The sequence below is a fragment of the Symphalangus syndactylus genome, chromosome 20 (genome assembly GCF_028878055.3).
Source record: "Symphalangus syndactylus isolate Jambi chromosome 20, NHGRI_mSymSyn1-v2.1_pri, whole genome shotgun sequence".
Taxonomy (NCBI): domain Eukaryota; kingdom Metazoa; phylum Chordata; class Mammalia; order Primates; family Hylobatidae; genus Symphalangus; species Symphalangus syndactylus.
This window is the reverse complement of record NC_072442.2, coordinates 47,147,327-47,169,226: the sequence shown is the minus strand read 5'-3', so window position 1 is coordinate 47,169,226 and position 21,900 is coordinate 47,147,327. Positions and strand designations below refer to the sequence as shown.

Sequence of the window (21,900 nt, the reverse complement as noted above, 5' to 3'; positions counted from 1 at the left end):
TTCTGGCTATAATTATTATAAAGTTAATATTTTCCTGTTAGGAAAAAAATTATACAACTCAACAAATATTTGCTATGCATTTATTTTCTTGGTGTATGACTCTGCTAAGGGACATGGGGCATTTAAATATATTTGTATTTCGTCCACATCTTCAATAAACTAACATTAGTTAACAATTAAAGGCTGGGTGCAGCGGCTTGCACATGTAATCCCAGCACTTTGAGAGGCCGAGGCAGGTGGATTGCTTGAGTCTAGGAGTTTGAGACGAGCCTGGGCAACATGGTGAAATTCCATCTCTACCAAAAAATAGAATAATTAGCTGGGTGTGGTGGCTTGCACCTGTTATCCCAGCACTTTGGGAGTTTGAGGCAAGTGCATTACTTGAGTCCAAGAGTTCGAGACCAGCCTGAGCAACTTGGTGAAACCCCATCTCTACCAAAAAAAATACAAAAATTAGCTGGATGTGGTGGCATGCACCTGTTATCCCAGCTATCTATGGGGTTGAGGTGGGAGGATCACTTGAGCCCGGGAGGGGGAGGTTACAGTGATTCATGACCACACCACTGCACTCCAGTGTGGGTGATAGAGCTTGACCCTGTCTCAACAAACAAGAAACTGAGGCAATAATAAGTGAAATAAATAATGTGGCATAAGATTATGAATGCTCTGGAAATGAGATTTAAATACACAGAATGTAAGATAAAATCACCATGCTTTAGGAGGTCTGGCAGTGTGGATAAAGCAAGTAGGAACTCATTAACCCAGGACATTTTCTTCGAAGGAGGTGGGACTTGTTGAAAATCTCTTTGGAAGGACGAACGGCAATTTGGACTGATAAAATATAAAAATCGGTATGAATAAAGATGAACAGCTCATGCATTAACCTTTAATTCAGTTTTTTTTAACCTTCTACTGACTAATAACCCCTACCTCCAGCAGCAGCAACAGCTTCACATACATTGAAACATTTGTCTAGGAGATGATGAGATTGGTATAACACTAACAGAAATATTTGGGGAAAGTAGTTGGGAATTGATCTTTTAAAAAGTTAGGAACCGGTTATGGGAAAATTTGAATAATAAAATGATTTTTGGCTTGCTTTGTACAGGAAGCAGGAAGGCAGTTTGGGCCCTTAAGCAGGGAATATCTGTTGAATACAACGTTTTGAGAAGGCAGTGGTGTACAAGATAGCTATCTTTTGCAAATAGTTTTTACTTGGACGTGATAAAGTTTGTAAGGTATATTTTATGCTTTTGATTTAGGGAAGAAAATATTTTGAAGCAGAAGTTCTTTTAACCAGAGAAACCTCATTTTAAAGGCTAGGGTTAATGTTTCTTGCTTACTAGTTAATGGCCTTTCTCTTGTTTCTGAGGGGACTCCAATTCTTTTTTTTTTTTTTTTTTTTTAATTTTGGGGTGGAGTTTCGCTCTTGTTGCTCAGGCTGGAGTGCAATGGCGCAGTCTTGGCTCACTGCAACCTACACCTCCCAGGTTCAAGCGATTCTCCTGCCTCGGCCTCCCAAGTAGCTGGGATTGCAGGGGCTCACCACCACGCCCAGCTATTTTTTGTATTTTTACTGGAGGCAGGGTTTCACTGTGTTGGCCAGGCTGGTCTCACACTCCTAACCTCAGCCTCCCAAAGTGCTAGGATTACAGGTGTGAGCTACCACACCCAGCCTCCAGTTCATTGTTGTTGTTGTTGTTGTTGTTGTTGTTGTTGGAGATAGAGTGTTGGTCTGTCGCCCAGGCTAGTGTGCAATGGCGCGATCTTGGCTCACTGCAACCTCTGCCTCCTGAGTTCAAGCGATTCTCCTTCTTCAGCCTTCCAAGTAGCTGGGACTACAGGCATGTGCCACGACGCCTGGGCAATTTTTGTATTTTTAGTAGAGATGGAGTTTCACCATGTCGGCCAGGCTGATCTTGAACTCCTGACGACCTCAGGTGATCCATCTGCCTCAGCTTCCCAAAGTGCTGGGATTACAGGTGTGAGCCACCGTGCTGGGACTCTCCAATTCATTTTTGTTTTGGGCTAAGTGTAGTCATATTCCAGAATAGGTAGGCAGTGCTTGTTTTGCTTCAAGAGAAAAAGAGATACATACTTCTTTTTAAAAAACTGAAATAAAATTCCATTTTTCTTTCTTAATGTTTCCCCCCCCCTTTTCTGCAGCTCGTATTTCTTATTGGTTTTTTAGTTACAGGGACCCCAGGGATGGATCATCTGGTTTAATGGCTCATAAGAGTCTGTTGTATGGCCTAGAGAGCTCAGACTAATAGTCACAATCCCTGGTCCCCCAAATCTATACTTTAGGATGTTCTTTGAGCCCAAACTAATCAAGTCTAGTGTTTTTCAACTTTACGAGTTTAGGACTTACCAGGGGAGCTTTTAAAGAATAGTAGAATATCCACCTCTGGGCATGGTGGTAGGCACCTGTAATCCCAGCTACTCCAGAGGCTGAGGTGGGAGGATTGCTGGAGCCCAGGAGTTTGAGATCAGCCTCGGTAACATAGTGGGGTGGGCGGGGTGGGGGAGTAGAGAGAGAAAGACACCCACCTCCATGTACCCACCATGCCCTGCACCTCTTCCCCCTTAAAAAGGTAGACTACCTGGCCCCACCCCCAGAGGTACTGAGTAGATATTGGACCTAAGCCAGTATAGGTTGATAAGGTTCCCCAGGTGATTCTGATATAAAATTTCCATTAAGAGCTTCTTAATCTAGTTAGATCTCTATTTTTTAGACCAGAGAAAGAGATTGGGAACCCTGATCACTTGCATCCCAGTCTTTCGGTTATATGGTGTCATAGCCTTATTTTTGTCACCTCTTCTTGTATACATGGTGGGATTCATGTGTAGTATTTTGTTTTTTTCATAATAAGGTAACTTCTGCCTTTACCCATCCTGGCTCATTATACCTACAATGGGGAGGACTTGTGGGTTCATTTTTAATTTCTTTTTATGTAAATTGTTTCCTGGAATGAATTTCCAAAGGTCTGAATTTGAAATTCTCAAGCAGGAACTTAATCTGAAGTAATCTTTATGCTTATGAAAAGCAGGTTCCTTTGGGCCAGCTTTTAAGAAGCTCTTGGTTTCTGATAAATTGTAGGGAACTGTTCCACATTTGTTTCATTCAGTTTTGTTTGTGCAGGTATAGTTGGTGGAGTACATGATTAAGAATAGTAGCATTTTCAGCTTAGTCATAAACTGCATTTGTTGGCTACAAAAACTGCATTTGCTGGCTACAAAAACTGCACTGCTGCTGTTAATCTAGTGGAGTCTAGTAATATGGTATAAAATGCCATAATCTGGTAAAGATTTCATATCTGAAAGATATGAATAAAGATGCTAAATGGTTGATGAGCCATGTAGGTCAGAGCAGTCAAGTGGCAGAGAGGGGAGCCTGGGTCCGCCTCTTATTGAAATAACTCTTTGGGAAAACAAAGCTGCTGCTGGTGTAGTTTGTTTCTGAACCATAGGATAAGGAAGAGGGGGCCTCTAGTACACCAATAGTCCTTTTGAGACTAACTCCTAAATTAAATTTGAAATTTATACTGCTCACTTACGCTATTTTTCTCCTCTCTATCCTGCAGGGGTTGATAGTTCTTGGGGAGGTACCTCCCCCAGAGCATACAACAGACTTATTTCTTCCACTTAGTTCTGAGGTGAAGACAGATCATGGGACTGATAAATTGGTAAGTATAAAAGATAGAAAGGGTGAAATGCGTGAGAATTAAGGGTGTTTTGGCACACCGTTTCTTCTCTGTAACTAGGATCCTTGCATTGGCTGAAGGAGGGGAACTGTATCTACTTTTATCACTTTCGGCATTTTAAGATCTGAATTCCTGAATAGGGAACCTTGGGCCCCTCCTGCAGCTGTGTAGCTGACCATAGGATTAAAAGCAGCTCCAACTCTCAAGACGCTACAGCCAGAGCAAGTAGGGCATTAGGGAGTATCATTGGGAATCAGCAGACCTGGGTGTGGCTCTGACACCTGAGACATAAGGTCACCTTTCTGGGCCACTCTAATATATTATAGCCTTTTCATTAAAAGGTTAGACTAGAGGTTAAATTCACAAGAACATTGAAAATGGTCTCTATGGGTGACTCACTCTTATTCTATAATGAGCATTAAACTGTCATTTTCTGTTTTCCTGCTGTATCCTAGCTCTACTGTGATTCCTTCTCTTTCCTGGTTTCTCCCAATACCATAGTTAATTTTCTTTCTGAATTCCAAGAGCACTTGTTCTTTCACTTTTTTACTTTGCCTAAAAGGTTACTGGGTTTTATGAATATTCATATTTCTTGATTTAAGTCTCCATAACTTAATTATAAATTCCAAAGTCCCACAACAATAGTTTATTATTTTGATTATGCTTCAGATAATAAAGCTAGCATGAAGTGATGGCTTTTTAAATGGTGAGTTAAGCAAGCTGTTCTTGTATCTGCAAATAAACTAACCTTTAAGTTATTAATGAAACTTTTAGTGAATGGTCTAATCAGGGTAAAAATTGTTAAATGAGAAAGGAAACATAGATAAATTGGTGTTATGGGTACAGGAAACATGAAACATGAGGCATATGTGATAGAGGAGTAAGTTCTATCTGTATATAGAATTTAGGGATTCCAAACTTTTTTGAGTAATCTCCCTATAGTCATGTTTTCTCTCACCTCAGCACTTCTGAAGGACAGGGCATAACAGTCCTCCATTGTGTTACTGATTCTCATTGTCTTAAAAAATCCACAGTGATTGTGAGATAGTTTGTACAGATTCACTTGTACACATACACTCTTTAGGAGCTTGTTCCTTTCCCTACCCTTCATTCATTTACTTGTGTGTTAAATTGTAAGATTCCTGTGTGTGTATTAAATTGTAGGATTCTTGAAGGTCAAGACTATCTTTCCCTTTGTGTTGGCCATACTAGTTTCTACACTGCAATAGAATGCTTTTTGGATTGAGTAAAATAAATAATGAAAACAACTAAGTATACACTATCACTATTTTGTCAAGGAGAGATTAGCCCTTCGTGAATTATCTACCCTTTATGAGTATATCCATGCTTTCTGAAAAGCGTTCAGAAAGTGTTAGAGAAGACAGGGGCTGGGGGGTGGGGTGGGGGGAGCAGGGACAGTACATTTCCATTGTTTATTATTAGTAGAATGGGCTGCAGAGCATATGTTTCTTAAAAGCTATTGACTTAAATTTTTAAAATACCAAATATTTGCAAAGCTGTGCCTGTGTCAATTGCCAGGCAGTTTTTCTGTATAAGAAGGCAGTATTTAACTTTGCTTGTTTATTCCCCAGGTTTTTTTGTTTTGTTTTAAGTTTTAGGAAAGCGACTTTTCTCAGTTTTGCTTAAAAAAAAAAAAAAAAAATTAGGTTTCCCAGGACAGAGGGCAGCTGTAAGTTTTCATACCCACATGTAACCAGCCTGTTTTCCATTTTGTTAAATTTTTCCCTAAATGGAGGTAGGTGTGTTTATTCCTTTTTTTTTTTTTTTTTTTTTTTTTTTTTTTTTTTTTTTTTTAAAGACAGGCTCTTGCTCTGTCACTCAGGCTGGAGTGTAATGGCACAATCATAGCTCACTTCAGCCTCAAACTCCTGGACTGCCCTTGTTTATTACCCAAAAATATATTTGAAGACTTGTAGTTTAAAAATAATAATGTCAGAGGTATTTTCTGCTATGTTTAATTTTTGTATTCTCATTTCTGAAACTCAGGTGGAATTAACAAAAAAATCAGTATCTTTAGAATTGTCAAAATATAGTTTCAAAACATTAGATATAATTCTTTTCTTTTTTTCTTTCTCTCTCTCTCCTCTGTCTCCTCTCTCTCCTCTCCTCTCTCTCTCTTCTTTTCTCTTTCTTTCCATCTTTTTAGACAGGGTCTTACCTTGTCACCCAGGCTGGAGTACAGTGGTGTGACCTTGGCTCACTGCAGCCTCTACCTCCCAGGTTCAAGCGATCCTCCCACCTCAGCTTCCCAAGTAGCTGGGACTACAGGCATGTGCCACCGTGTCTGGCTAATTTTTGTATTTTTTGTAGAGATGGGGTTTTACCAAGTTGCCCAGGCAGGTCTCAAACTCCTGAGCACAAGCAATCCGCTGGCCTTGGCCTCCAAAACTGCTGGGATTACAGGTGTGAACCACTGCACCAGCCTAGACATAATTCCTAAATATATAGTGATTTACTGAATGACGAGGGAATCATGATGGTGGCCAAACTGTTAGCAGTATTTTAATACCAGATAAAAAGGAAGAATGTAGGAATATGATTACTCAGTAGCATACAAAAGTTATTAATATCCTATAGGACAATAAAGCTGTAACTTTGGACATTGTTTTCAACAAGATGCAAACCAACTTTAACTTGTCAGCGTTTTAAAATAAACATCCAGTAAGACTTCTGGGCCCTAATCAATTATAGATAGTAGGTAAAACAAAGTTAAATAATTTATGGAGAGTCAGATGATTCCTAGGTGGGCTTGTTAGGTAATGTCCCAGTGGTACACTGCAAGGATACATAGTCTTTTTGCTTTATTTCCAAACAGGATGATTGTTTATTGACAGAACCAGTATATATCTGCTTGGGTCTTGAATACAGTACAGATATTACTGAACTAAGTTGTTCTAAAAGGACCCAACCTATGAGCAAAGAACTGGAGACTGAATGCATGGGTGAACCTTTTTTGAGTCATAGAGCAAATCAAGGAATATTTTCTGGGTTAGGTGGCTAATGCCTGTAATCCTAGCACTTTGGGAGGCAGAGGTGTAATGCCACTTATGTAATCTTTTTCAGAAGTTTTATGGCAGAGGTGGGTGGATCACCTGAGGACAGAAGTTGGAGACCAGCCTGGCCAACATGGTGAAACCCCATCTCTACTAAAAATACAAAAATTAGCCAGGTGTGGTGGTGTGTGCCTGTAATCCTAGCTACTCGGGAGGCTGAGGCACAAGAATCACTTGAACCCAGGAGGCGGAGGTTGCAATGAGCCAAGATTGTGCCACTGCATTCCAGCCTGGTCAGAAAGAAAGAGTGTGTATGTTGAAATAGTAGTACAGTCTCCGTATAATTTTCACCCACCTTTCCCCAATCTTAACACATCTTGTCACAATAATCATTAATTATCAGAACCACGAAATTAACATTGAAATTAACATTGAACTTATACAAAGTAATAGACATACTTTATTTGAATTTCTGTATTATTAGTTTTCTTATTACTGTCCTTGCTGTTGTCCAGAATCTGTCATTGCTTTTAGTTTTGGCGTCTCTAAGTGTCCTTCAATATGTGAGAGTTCTCAGTTTTTGTCTTTCATTACTTGGATACAAGATTTCTGGTCAGTTATTTTGTATAGCGTTCCACAAATTGGTGTTTTCTCATTATTAGAGGTTACGCATTGTTTTACAGGAATGCCACAGAAGATATTGTACCCTTCTCTACACCACAGGGGGTTCATGATGTTGACTTGTCTTTCTAATAGTGATGATAGGTTTGTTCCCTTGGTTAAGGTGGTGCCTGACAGGTTTCTCCTCTGTAAAATTAGCATTTTTCCCTTTGTAATAAGCGACAATAGAGAGATAGATTTATTTATTTATTTATTTATTTAGAGATAGGGTCTCACTCTGTCACCTAGGCTGGAGTGCAGTGTCACAGTCACCACTTCAGCCTTCACCTCCCTGGCTCAGCTATCCTCCCATCTCTCAGCCTCCCAAGTAGCTGGGATCACAGGCATGTGCCACCATGCCTGGCAAATTTTTATGTTTTTTGTAGTGACAAGGTTTTGCCATTTTGCCCCGGCTGGAATAAATGACTGTCTTATAGGGAGACACTGTGTAAATATTCTGTTGCTCATTATATTTTTACCCATAATTTTATTGTTCACTGATGGCTTTTTCCTACAGCAGTTATTGCTGTGTTGTTTACTAAAGGGTGATTGTTCTACTTCCTACCTGTATTAAATGGAATTCTGTTAGGAAGAGATGTCTTCCCCCCTCATTTATTTACTCATTCATTCATTCACTCAGTTGTGAATATTAGGATGGATCCATGGATATTTATTTTATTTAATAGATTATAACCTATTACTGTTATACAGTTGCTCAAGTTATCTCAACTTTGGGTGTTGGGCACTCTTTCAGATTGGCTCCTGTGTCCTTTTAGCATGTACCGTTTATATTTTGAAATACTTTCTACTACTAGATGTTCCAGGTTCCTCTTGTATTTTGCCTACTTCAGCTCAGGTTCCTTTTATTAGAAACTAAAATCTGAGTACTAGTTGTGCTCATTGTTATTTCGTAAGTGTCACTGCTTCTAGGATGTCTCAAAAGGCAAAGCAAGGAACCATATGTATCTATGCTCACACATGCATACACACACATCTATATTTCTGTATCTACTTAACCTGTATGTATGTATATATAAAAAACCGTAAGTTCATACCAGTTCAGCACAGCAGGCTTCCCCCTTCCTTATTGATGCTCGTTTAATCCTAGTACCCGTATAGTCTCACAATTGTCATCTAATACCCCTGTGAAAACACATTTACTAACTAGAGTACAATATTTTTGTACAGTATGTTAACTGTTACACAGTCAAAATACAGTTTTCTGAAGTTACGTAGGTTAGTTATTTCCTTCCATCAAATCTTTCAGTATGGTTATGTTGTTTTGTAATACAGTTAGGTTCGTTTGTTACTACAATATTCAATTCTAGCCTTCCCTGTTTTCCCCACCCCGCATTGTTGATTTTTATTTCTGTATGGGAAACATTACTGTGGTTCTAAAAAGCTATACATTCTTCTTTATATCCTTTTCTCACTCAACCTCCTGTAGGTTAGCAATTTCAGTACGTTTTGGATTATCTTTCCTGTATTTTTTTGCACCGATGAGCAGCAGACACGTGTATATATTTTTTAAAATCTTCTTGGATATTTTTTAAAATACTAGGTTTGACGTTAAGGAGGGTTTTGTTTAGCCGAAAGCATTGCTTCTATGGCAATTAACAAGTAACACATTATTTGTGTGTTAGTTTCTGTTTGTAAAATGATCCTGCTCCTTTACCCGTTCCTTACTCATCCTACTTTACAGAAGTGATGAGAAAAACAAGTGTACTATTAAGTGAAGAGCTAATGCTTTCTCCGAAGAAAGGCACGCTAAAAATGTAAGCTATTGCTGTTTCTTTTTACACAGTCCAAGATACATCTTCATTCCATTGGTTTAAGTAGGAATACTCTTCCCTTCTTTGAAGTTTTGCAGTCACTAGGGACAGTGAGTGGTTCATTGGCCTGACAAGGGTTTTGGGATAGAAGGTAAAGGGGTAGATATTGGCCGAGAAATATTTGACCCACAGTGTTAGAAAACACTGACAAGTTAGGTCTTTTATAATAAATTGGGCTATGGATAAATAAGTTGAACAATAAGAAGATGCATTTTTGCATTTGCTATATTTCTTTAAATTCTAGATAGTTATTTTCAAGTGTTGGTAAACATAAATCTTAGGTTTAGGAACCATTGGATTAGTAACAGCATTATGCTAATCAAAACTTTAAAAAAATGAGTTCAAAAGTGTTCTCATGTAATTGTATAGATTTTCTTCTTTTCTCAACCTGCAGAAGCAGGAAAGTGAGGCACATAGCCCCACATAGGCAGAAATTAAAGCCTAGGCAATAACTTGGTGAAAATGGAATTTTCAGAACATTCCACTCCTTGTTTAGTACAATTTTATGGCCATGGTGCTAGCTAATGGACTATTTATAGGCCAGCAATATTTTGGTGAATTTAAGCGAAACTATACTCAGTATCATTGAAATGGGGGTGGGGTGGGCTTGAGACATGAAATCAATCATACAAAGTCAAAAACTATTTTAAGCCAGGAATAAAAGTTAAATTCCTGTCACCCAGTTAGCATTTTCTTTCCATTTTAATGTTTGTCAGAAAGGGAATAAGTAACCAAAACTGAACTGTCGACTTTTCTAGCCAAACGAATGTAATACATTTAAAAAATGACATTGCAAGAAGGTGTGACATGGTATTAATTGAATAAAGTAAAAATACATATTTGCAGGTAGAGTTTAATTTTATTGTGCGCCTTTAAGTGTGTGGCTCTCTGTTTTTACCCCTTAACCCTCTCTACTTTTTGGTAAAACAAATCTAGTAGACATTGGTTCTTAGACCCTAGAAAAAACCACCCCCATAAAAACTATTTAGTCTTAGCTTTTCTTTCGTTCAAGGCCTCTTTGTCACGCTTACTTGATCTGGCCCAGAGAGTGGAGTAATGAATCAGATGCCTGCTTTATGTGAATAACAAATTTGAATCCCATTGCTGTGTTAGTAATTTTATGCTGTACACCTGGCCCTTTCAATCGGGGCGGGGTGGGGGGAACAATTCGGCAACCCTCCTTGCTACCTTTAACTGTAAGATTACTCCAAAAGATAATCCCCTTAGGGCCCTGCTTTGGAGAGGAGGAGATTACAGAGGTACTCTGTCTACCACTTTAGCTTTTCTACTCTTTTCTTTCTGGCTGTGGGATGCGTAAACCCTGAGTTCATCTGAACATCAAATAAAATTCAAATGGAAGCTTCAATGATAATCCCTATTTTCTAGGTAGGAGAGTCTTAAGTTCTTTCATCCTTTTTGCAGTTGCCTATGGGATAGCGGATATCTCAGTCATGCTTTAGTTTTCTAAAAACACTAATGATGTAAACCACTGCAGTAGTAATAATGAAGCTGAAATTAGTATGCGGATTTAATATTTCTGAAGTGTTTGTTAATGTTTCTCTATCCTCTGCGTTTGCAGCCTTTTAGACCTACAGGATAGGAAGTGTTCATTTTTTCTCAAGGGAGAGTGCGTGCGTTTAAGGAGCTAGGTGAAATTACATGTGTTTGTGTGTTACGTTTTTCTTTTTCCAAATGGAACACTATGATTGGGATTAATATTTTAAGCTCTTTGCATTGATGATGGGTTGCAGGACATGTCCAAATGCCTGCTTTTGGATACTAGCTTGATTACAGAATTTCCCAAGATCTTGAGTAGATCCTTCCTGAGTATCCAGTGCTTCCTTTTGTGTGGCTGGGAATGCAGGCCAGCCACAGTCCCTTTCTGATGTTTATGCTCTTGATCTCTGTATACTTCTGTGTTCTTGACAACATCTCCATGTTAATAAGGTGTTCCCTGTTGACTTCAATTTTGATTTGGGGGCTGAATTACTCCAGGAAGATTCAGGTTTCTATAAGAAAATCAATAACATTCATGTTAAAGCTGAATAGCATTTAAGTATATACACCCGAAGACATGAGAAACAAGACAGGCTGTTATAGCAGTAGTAGTTAGCTATATGGATGGTGACATTACTGGTGATTTTACTTTACATATTCTTCTTTAGACTTTCTACAAGAAAGATAAATGTTTTGAAATGAGATTTTGTTAGAGAATGGCAACATTTTATCTTGACAAGTGTCCTTGCAGTTAAATCTTATAATCCCTACCAGAAAAACTTAATCAAATGGAGAGTCAGTCAACCCATTACTTAAACGTAGTGCCTTCTAGAACACGTGGATATATAAATCAAATCACTGCCATAATTTAATGCCAAAATAAAAACAAACAGCATTTTTAAACAGCGTTTTTCTGTTGAAAGGAAACTTTTTCATCTGAACCAGAACTTCTGAAATCTAGAAAACCTGTAACATGCCTGAAGTTATACATCTGTTAGTTAATATCAACCTGAATCTTAAATTCTTTTGATTTTTCTTGTTCTTTGTCATACCATATTTGTTTAGCCTTTTTCAGGTTTCCCCTGTGTAATAAATCCTTACTAGCATTCAGGAGGGTATTTGGTTTTATGGGGGTTTATTTTTAAATAAAACTATTACCTAAAATGTAAAGAAAATTTCAGAATAGTTTTACAACCGTAACACTCTTTGTCTTGTTGTTATCTGTGTATGTATATTTTTAGTCACTACAACTGTATTAAACTGTATTTTTTTCTCTTGAAATCTCTTCTTGCGTAAGAGAAGAAATATCCTTTATGGTTCTTTCTAATATTTTGATTTGGTGTACCACAACTGATAACTATAGTTATAATGCTTATAACTATTGAGCGTGTTTAGATTATTGATAGATATCATTGCAGTGACCACCTTTGTGAATAAGATTTTTGGGGGTGTGTTTGTTGTGTTACTCCTTTAGGGTAGATTTTTAAAAATTGGTTAGAAGATTTTGTCAGAAGATAGGAATATCCTTATAGCTCTTGCTGCTTAATACCGTGTTGCTTTCCAAGAGAAATCTGCAGAGCTTAAGGCAATGTGTCTATACCAGATTTACTATAATTTTTGATAGCATTGACAATTGTTCAAGATGTTTGTGATATCTTAGTAGATGTACAGGATATCCAACAAAAAAGACAGCCTTTTCTCAGTGTTCACTCATTGTAGCATACTTATATGACTTGTCTGTGTATATAGTTTGATCTGTATTTTAGGATAATTTGTATTAAAACTTTTAGATTATCTTCCCAATCTGTTTTTTTTGTTTGTTTTTTGTTTTGTTTTGATTTGGAGACAGTCTCTCTGTCTCCCAGGCTGCAGTGCAGTGGTGTGATTTGGCTCACTGCAACCTCCGCTTCCTGGGTTCACGTGATTCTCGTGCCTCAGCCTCCCGGAGGAGCTGGGATTACAGACAGGCGCCACCATACCCAGCTAATTTTGTATTTTTAGTAGAAATGGGATTTTACCGTGTTGGCCAGGTTGGTCTCGAACTCCTGACCTCAGGTGATCTGCCTGCTTCAGCCTCCCAAAGTGCTGGGATTACAGGCATGAGCCACCACACCCAACCTCAATCTGTTCTTTTTTGATGCTTGTCTAGGACTACTTTCAGGTTCAGTCCTTTGGTGTTTTCTCCTTGGGAGTATAAAGACAAAAAAAAAATCAATATTGAAAAATAGAATTTCAGCCTCAAAATATTTACCTTGGAAGCATTTATAGGAATATTTACCTTGAAAGCTTTTATAGGAAAGAGAACTTCAGCGTGCCCCAGAGTCAGTTCAAGTGTAAGGAGACAGGTTAGGTGTGGTGGCTCACACGCCTGTAATCCCAGCATTTTGGGAGGCCGAGGAGAGCAGATCAGTTGAGGTCAGAAGTTCAAGACCAGCCTGGCCAACATGGTGAAACCCCGTCTCTACTAAAAATACAAAAATTACATGGGCATGGTAGTGTGTGCCTGTAATCCCAGCTACTCAGGAGGCCAAAGCAGGAGAATTGCTTGAACCAGGGAGGTGGAGGCTACGGTGAGCTAATATCATGCCACTGCACTCCAGCTTGGGCGGGAGAGCGAGACATCATCTCAAAAAAATAAAGTAAGGAGTCAAAGACCCATAGCCTTTCTGGGATATTTCAACAATTGCTAGAACTGAGGGACAGCTGCATCTGTTGCTTTATTGCCTTACCTCAGAGGTGCCATATGACTGGCATTCATACTGTTCCTATCCCTTTTGAGCCTAGTAAATATATAATTTGTTTTGAATACTGCAAATCAAACTTTTCATATTCTTTCTCATCTGTTATTTCATTTTATATTCTAAACATATTTGATTTGAATACTCTAAAGACAATAGTTAGTATCTGATAGCATCAGATAATTAGATTCATTGAGATTTTATTAACTTTGTTTTCTGTCAGGGAAAAATGTGTGTATGTGTTTATTTATTTATTTATTCATTGAGACAGGGTCTCACTCTGTCACCCAGGCTGGAGTGCAGTGGCATGATCATGGCTCACTGCAGCCTCTGCCTCCCAGCTCAGGTGATCCTCCTCCCACCTCAGCCTCCTGAGTAGCTTGGACTACATGCACGCACCACCATGCCCAGCTAATTTTGTATTTTTTTGTAGAGATGGGGTTTTGTCATGTTGCCCAGGCTGGTCTTGAACTCCTGGGCTCAAGAGCTCTTCCTACCTTTGCCTCCCAAAATACTGGGGTTACAGTCATGAGCCACCATCCCCGGCCTGTGTGTATATTTTTAAACAAAGCATAGTTTTTAGAAAACAAGCTTCTAGCTTACCCTGTTAGAGTTAAGCAGATATTAACTACATTTAAATTTCCTCTTAGTCATCTTGATACTGATGTTAGTATATCCTTCTTAATCATTAGTTGAAGGCTTATGTTACTGTGTAATTGTTTTGCCAAGCTTCTGTTCCATAGAATTGTTGAGGTCATTTTCCTGTCAATAGGTGCTTACTTTTACTCTGTACATTTGGATTCCTCATCCCTCTTTCCCCCAAAGCAAAAGCTAACGTCATATTCTCCTTCCCTCTGTCAGCGTCTCTCTTTCTCTCTCTCTCTCTCTCTCTCTTTTTAATTAGAGATGAGATCTCGCTATGTTGCCCAGGCTGGTCTCAAAACTCCTGGTCTCAAGCGATCCTCCTGCCTTGGCCTCCCAAAGTGCTGCAATTATAGTTGCGAGCCACCATACCTGACCACTGATTCTCTTACTTTCTTTTTCCTCAGTCATTCAAGTTTTGTTTTTCAAATTGATCATCAGAAGTTTTAGGTGCTTTGTGCAAATGAAGTGGCGGTGCTTTTCAGGCAGGGGTGCTGTTGGGTACATGTTAATTTTTTTTTTCCTTTTTCTTACCTAGATTGAGTCTGTTTCTCAGCCATTGGAAAACCATGGTGCCCCTATTATTGGTCATATTTCAGAGTCACTGTCTACCAAATCATGTGGAGCACTCAGACCTGTCAATGGAGTTATTAACACGTAAGTTTTAGCTCTTCTACTTCCTACACTTAGTAGACTTGTAAAGGTGTTTTGGAGCTCTTAGTTCTCTTTAGCCAGGACTGACCCTGGTTTAAAGAAGTGGAGGCCTTATCAGTAACATTTTTAATCTTCACTGTATAATGAAGCAGTGCATTTTAATTAATTGTGTATTTTCCTTTTACCTACTAAAATGGAGTGGGCATGGAGTAAAATAAAAGACACTACAGTTACTGTGAATTATTATTGTTTTAATCTTGCAGAAATTCCTCAGAAGTGTTTATATTAACCCCCTCTGCTCTAGGACAGATTAGATCTCCAAGGGCTATGTTTGTAAATCTGTATTTATGAAGATTCAAGGGAGAAAACAAAAGATTCAGGGAGATCCTGTACAAGTGAATGATGTGTACAACACCCTTAAAATTCAGGTTTCATAGAACTGATTCTAAGGAAGCCCATTAACATTTGCAGAATTCATCATTTTCTAACCAATTGTAGTTCTCTAGACTTTATTTACTCATATGTTTGATGTAGAGGAGAACTCAGTCACTAGAACTTGAGTTTATTTACTGACTTTTTTATCTTTCAGACGTGATGTAGTTAATGTGCACCAAGAACCTTACAAAAATAAGCACACACAGGTAGATTAGCAGACATCAAGAGGAGACCTGCTTCTGCTCTAGAATGCTTCTTTGTGTCTGAACGTTAGCAAATAGAGTTTGAACCAGTATAAGAGGCTTTGTTTCTTTGTGTTTTCTTGTTGTTGTTTGTTTGTTTCTTTGTGTGTTCTGAGAATACTCTTCCTTCCCCTTGTATAGTCTTCAGCCTGTCTTGGCAGACCACATTCCAGGTGACAGCTCTGATGCTGAGGAACAATTACATAAGAAGCAACGACTGAATCTTGTCTCTTCGTCATCTGATGGCACCTGTGTGGCAGCCCGGACACGTCCTGTACTGAGCTGTAAGAAACGGAGGCTTGTTCGACCCAACAGCATCGTTCCTCTTTCCAAGAAGGTCGGTACAGATGAGAGTTGGTCATTGTCAAGCAGTGAGCCAGATGCTCAGATAGTCTCTTGCCAACTTTAGTGTTTTCTAAACTTGGCTAACCACCACGGTCTTCTGGGGAGCTTTATAAAATACTAGCTTCCTGGGCCCTGTTTGCTCTGGAGTTGGGTGTTGGAATCTTGTTTTCAGAAAACACAAAGCTCCTAGGTGACTCTGCAGCTAGTTTTGAAAACCATTGTCTTGAGCTTTTTAATAGAAATGGGAGAGATTGAAAGTTTTAAGTACTGCCATTAACACTTTGAAGGAGAGTAGTGTGCCCTCTCACCTTCACTGTTGTCACTGAAAATGGCAGTATAGAATCCTTTGCCCTAAAAAAGAATCTTGGCCATGTGCAGTGGCTCAGGCTTATAATCCCAACACTTTGGGAGGCCAAGGTGGGAAGATTGCTTGAGCCTAGGAATTGAATACCAGCCTGGGCAATATAGTGAGACCTTCATCTCTACGAAGTATTTAAAAATTAAGCATGGTGGTGCACACCTGTAGTCCAGCTACTCAGGAGGCTGAGGCAGGAGGATTGCTTGAACCCATAAGGTTGAGGCTGCTTTGAGCTGTATTTGCGCCACTGTACTTAAGCTTGAGTGACAGAGTGAGGCCCTGCCTGAGAAAAAAAGGAATCTTCACTAAAGTTTTTAAATTGATATTACTAAAAAAAAGTTTGTCTTCACAAAGGAAATGGAGATTAATTCACAACTGCAGGGAATTTTAGATTGCTGACTCTTCAAATAGCAGTTGGCTTTATTCCAAAACTAATGAAATAATAATATTCCAGTAAAATTGGTACTATGCAGGAATTAAGAGCATTATCTTTGAAGATGATAAACTTGGGTTTGAATCATGGTACTACCACTTAGTAGTTTGGTAACTTGGTGCATGTTAACCACCCTGACTTCCACTCCTCTCCAAAGCCTCAGAGATCTCACAGGGTTGTTTGAGGATTAAATGAAATATATGTAACATGCTTATTGAGATGTCTGGTTGATAAGTTCCTAGTACAAAGTGGCTGTTACTGTCACCACTTTTGTTGTTGTTCATTCATTCTTTCAACAAATATTTATTGGCTTCCTGCAACAAGCTAAATCTGTGTAGTCACTGGGTATACAACACTAAACAAAACAGACAAAAGTGCTTACCCTATGAAATATTCTAGTTGTTAGAGAAAGAAAATAACAAATGAACTCTGCAGTGTGTCCTATAGCATTAAATCTTGGAGAGAGGCTAGGCACAGTGGCTCATACCTGTAATCCTGGCACTCTGGGAGGCTGAGGGAGGAGGATCACTTGAGTTCAGGAGTTTGAGACCAGTCTGGGCAACATAGTGAGACCCCATGTCTTAAAAAAAAAAAAAAAAAGCCTGCTGTGGTGGCGAGCGCATGTAGTCCATCTGCCCAGGAGGCTGAGGTGGGAGGATCATTTGAGCCCACCAGGTTGATGCTGCAGTGAGCCATGGTTGTGCCACTGCACTCCAGCCTGGGCGACAGAGTGAGTGAGACTCTGTCTTTAAAAAATATATATATATCCTGGAGAGAGAAATGCAATAGAGGAGGGAATAGAGAGTGCTGGAGAGCTCATATAAAGAAGAGGTATATGGATTAGCCCTTTAATGTATTCCAGAGCTTAGGTATTCCTCCTCATTCCTGTGAAAGATGAGGAAAGGATTGGGAAGGGAGTGACCAATAAAGTAGAAGAAAAACCAAGAGTGTTTGGTATATGAAAGGCAAGGGGAGAAAGTGTTTTGGAGAAGGAGGAGGAGGAGGGGTTGTCTGTGTCAGTTGTTACAGACAGGATCAGTAAGATGAAGGCTGAGAATTGAGACCATTGAATTTAGTGGGACGGGGTTGTTGCAGACATTGGTGAGCAGTTTTGGTAGAGGGAAAAAGGTGAATGAAAGCATGGTTGGAGTGGTTTCAGGAGAGAAGGCCACAGAAGGAATTGAGGGAACCATTGTAGATAACACTTTCAAAGAATGTTGCTGTAAAAGAGAGCAGAGAATGGATTTTTTTCTTAAGAGAGCCACTAGCAACATATTTGCTAATGACAAATAAGGGAGATGAGAGAATTGCTGGAACAATTAGTATTTGCATGGTGAATTTTCAGTACTTTCCTTGTTTTATTCTAGTATGCAGTTGTACTGTGTAAGTTTGCCATGTTCTCTTTAAAGAATTGTTAGAATTGACTGTCAGGCGATACCATTTCTTCCTGTCTATTTCTCGGACTCTACCTGAAATATCAAAATAGCAGAAATAGAAAAGAATAGAGTATTTGGCAGGGTTTTCATATTGACATTTCAGTCTTTCTTTTTTTTTTTTTTTAACTAATAGTCGTATATCTCTAAAAGATTTTCAGAGGAGTTGATAACAGGAATGTCAGAAAACAGTATATTACTGTCAAGTGTAGGAAAGTAGCTTTTTGTCAACTCCTTGATGAATTTAACACAGAATGCTTTTACATAAAAAAACAACAACAACAACAAAAAAAAACACCACCTCATGAAAATAAAGCACGCTTCCTCTGTTTTGGCAGTTTACCAGCCACTATGGCATGACATCTAGGAGTCGTATAAAAATTTTCTGAAGTATGTGGTGGCCTCCTGGATTTTGTTCTTTAATATGTGAAGTAGCCAACCTTCTTTTGATCCATGCCTAAGAACGAATGTAGTTTTGAATGTACATCTAAAATTATAAAAGGTAGCTTAGGCAAGAGGCATAAAACTGAATATCCTTTTGTTCCAATGCCAGTTTCTAAAACAGAATTATCCTGACACAAAAGTAAGCTGCATGAAAAATAAGACAGAGAAATTAGTTGACTTTGGGGAATATACCATGTACTAGATCTAGCAGAAAGCTGGAGTTCTTCCAGAGTTGGAGACACACCCCATTCCTTCTGTCTAGGTTGCTTTCTGTGTCTCACATGGCTCCTCACTCATGACATGACCTCAGTGGTATTTGCTGATGAGCAAGCATCTTGTCTTCTGTCATCTTGAATTGCTCGGTTTTCCAGGCAGATTTATTCAACAGCATTTTTGAATGCCCACCGTATTATTCAGAGCAGCCAGATTGCATTGGTAAGGAAAACAAAGCCCTTACCTTCATGGAGCTTACTTTCTAATGACAGCAAAGAAGTTAACAGGTAAATTATGTTCTAATACTGTTAGATGACAGTGAGTTCACTTTATTGTGAGTACAGAGTACAGAACACACAAAGCAAGTGATTAATATTTTTTCCTTACCTGCATCTTAAATGATCTCTACTGCATTCCAGAACCAAATAAAACATACTTGAGGGAACTCACTGAGGATTTTTTTTGTTTTGTTTTTTCTTTGAGATGGAGTCTTGCTCTGTTGCTCAGGCTGGAATGCAATGGCGCGATCTCGGCTCACTGCAACCTCCTCCTCCCGGGTTCAAGCGATTCTCCTGCCTCATTCTCCCGAGTAGCTGGGGTTAGAAGCATATGCCACCACGCCCAGCTATTTTTTGTATTTTTAGTGGAGATGAGGTTCCACCATGTTGGCCAGACTGGTCTCGAACTCCTGACCTCAAGTGATCCACCCGCCTCGGCCTCCCAAACTGCTGGGATTACAAGCATGAGCCACTGCACCCGGCCCAATTACTGTGGGTTTTGGTTTTTTTTTTTTTTTTTTTTGACGGAGTCTCCCTGTTTTGCTCAGGCTGGAGTGCAGTGGCGTGATCTCGGCTCACTGCAACCTCCGCCTCCCAGGTTCAATCAATTATCCTGCCTCAGCCTCCCAAGTAGCTGAGATTACAGACAGTCATGCACCACCGCAGTTGGCTAATTGCTGTATTTTTAGTAGACACAGGATTTCACCATGTTGGCCAGGCTGGTCTCAAACTCCTGACCTCAGGTGATTCGCCTGCCTCGGCCTCCCAAAACGCTGGGATTACAGGCGTGAGCCACTGCACCCAGCCCAATTACTGTGTTTTTAAAGGGCTGTCAGCTTAGTTGAATTATGGCTGGAATATGTCTTAAAATTGAGATGCACATTTAGTGTGGTAACTCTTTTGCCCTTAAAAAGGCTAGCCAGGCATGGTGGCTCATGCCTGTAATCCCAGAACTTTGGGAGGCCAAGGTGGGCAGATCACGAGGTCAGGAGATCAAGACCACCCTGGCCAACATGATGAAACCCCATCTCTACTAAAAATACAAAAATTAGCTGGGCGTGGTGGCACATGCCTGTAATCCCAGCTACTCGAGAGGCCGAGGCAGGAGAATCGCTTGAACCAAGAAGTCAGAGGTTGCAGTGAGCTGAGATCTCGCCACAGCACTCCAGCCTGGCGACAGAGCGAGAGTCCGTCTAAAAAAAAAAGAGGCTGTTGTTATATCACTTGTACTTCTTAAAATCAGTGGCTAAAACAAAGAGTTCAGTAAGTTAAACTTGTTGGGAATAAACAGAAATGAGATCTATCAGTAAATAATAGGAAGCCTTGAATGCCCAAACTGATGATTTGGGTTTCAGTCTATAAGTTTTAATGTTTTGAGCAGAGAAGTGTTGTAAGGTATTTTGGGGGAGATAAATCTGTAACTTTTTTTTGTTTGTTTGTTTGTTTGTTTTTTTGAGTCGGAGTCTTGCTCTGTCACCCAGGCTGGAGTGCAGTGGCACAATCTCAGCTTACTGCAGCCTCCGCCTCCTGGGTTCAAGCAATTTTCCTGCCTCAGCCTCCTGAGTAGCTGGGATTACAGGCACCCACGATGATGCCTGGCTAATATTTGTATTTTTAGTAGAGACGAGGTTTCACCACGTTGGCCAGGCTGGTCTCGAACTCCTGACTTCAGCTTATCCATCCGCCTCGGCCTCCCAAAGTGCTGGGATTACAGGCGTGAGCCACCGCACCCGGCCAATCTGTAACTATTATGTTTGGGATGGATTGGCACAAGAGACTGGAGGTGGAAAGACAGACTAATAGTAGTAATCCTGGAGGAGATAATAGTCTAAGGCCTCTACAACTCTGAATGTGGAATATTTTAAATGTAATCTAAGGAATAACCACTAGGGTCTGGTAAGTGAATATCATAGTAAGGCTCATGGAGAACATGGAGTACTTCCTAAATCATAATTTTATTATAAAATGACGGAATTACTAGTTGTAATTACTAAACAGCCTATATTGCTATTTATTGTGTGTTTCATCACTTTAGGGGTCTAGTATGGTGGATGTTAGTAATTATCTAAGTGAATGAAGAAGCATTCCAGTGGAAAGTTCTTATATGCCATTATGTTCTTTTCCTGGCCCAGTGCCTAAGTGAAGTAGGTGTTTATAACTTAACCTAAACGTACTAAGATTTCAGATTAATAAAGTTATTTCAATAAAATTGGTACCAGCCAATTTTCAAATAGGGTTGCTTTTTATTTTTTAAGTAAAATTATGTTTATAATTAAACCATAAGACAAATAGTATTTTTTTTAAAAAAAAGGAATGTGGTTTTATTAATAATTTACTGCATTGTTCTCATTCTCAATTTACTGTGGACCATTAGAAACTCGTGTGTAGTCTGGCAGCGGAAACCATCAGTGTTTGGAAATGAATGGTTGAAAAGGCTGGGTTTTTTTGTACTAATAACCAGTAGAATAGGTAATAGCTACATTTATTACTAACATACCCTTGAAATTTTTATTGCCCTTTATAGCATTTCTTTTCAATTTTTTTAAAAGTAGCAATTTCCTAACTAATTGACAATGTAGTGGCATCATTGTAGAATTTTGTAGTCCGTGTTATCATAGGGGCATTGCTCTGGGCTAAATTTTAAAGCTGGCTTCCGTAGAATTCCGAGTAGTCCTCCTCTTCTTCCCATTGTATCACACTTGAAGAGTGGCATTTTTGTACAGGGCATTCTCCTATGACTATGACCAGGTTTCGTGTAGACATCAGGGTAAATAAAGGTGTTAATATATAATTCTAGGCCTCCTAGTTTTGATTCCACCTATTTAAATCCAGTTTCATAACACCATGATTGAGGACTAATGAACTAGAATATGAATCAGTATTAAAAGTTAATAATTTGGTATGTTCTTCCTTGACAGAGTGCAATAGACCTTGGAGGCCCAACCAACTTTTTCATACTAGGTAGACATTTGGAAGGG

At 39.3% G+C, this 21,900-nt stretch overlaps 1 protein-coding gene across 24 annotated transcripts in view; it reads left to right on the top strand.

Annotated features, from left to right (window-relative positions):
• Nucleotides 1–21,900, top strand: part of KANSL1 (KAT8 regulatory NSL complex subunit 1) — a 193,475-nt gene that overhangs the window by 140,377 nt on the left and 31,198 nt on the right. For 20 of the 24 annotated variants that reach the window (XM_055257635.2, XM_055257651.2, XM_055257648.2 and 17 more), the window contains 3 exons: nucleotides 3,585–3,686; nucleotides 14,626–14,744; nucleotides 15,560–15,755. In XM_055257635.2, coding sequence (XP_055113610.2) covers nucleotides 3,585–3,686; nucleotides 14,626–14,744; nucleotides 15,560–15,755 — 417 coding nt within the window. The remainder of the gene's footprint in view (nucleotides 1–3,584; nucleotides 3,687–14,625; nucleotides 14,745–15,559; nucleotides 15,756–21,900) is intronic. The other 4 variants (XM_055257654.2, XM_055257645.2, XM_055257643.2 and 1 more) reach the window with 1 other exon arrangement.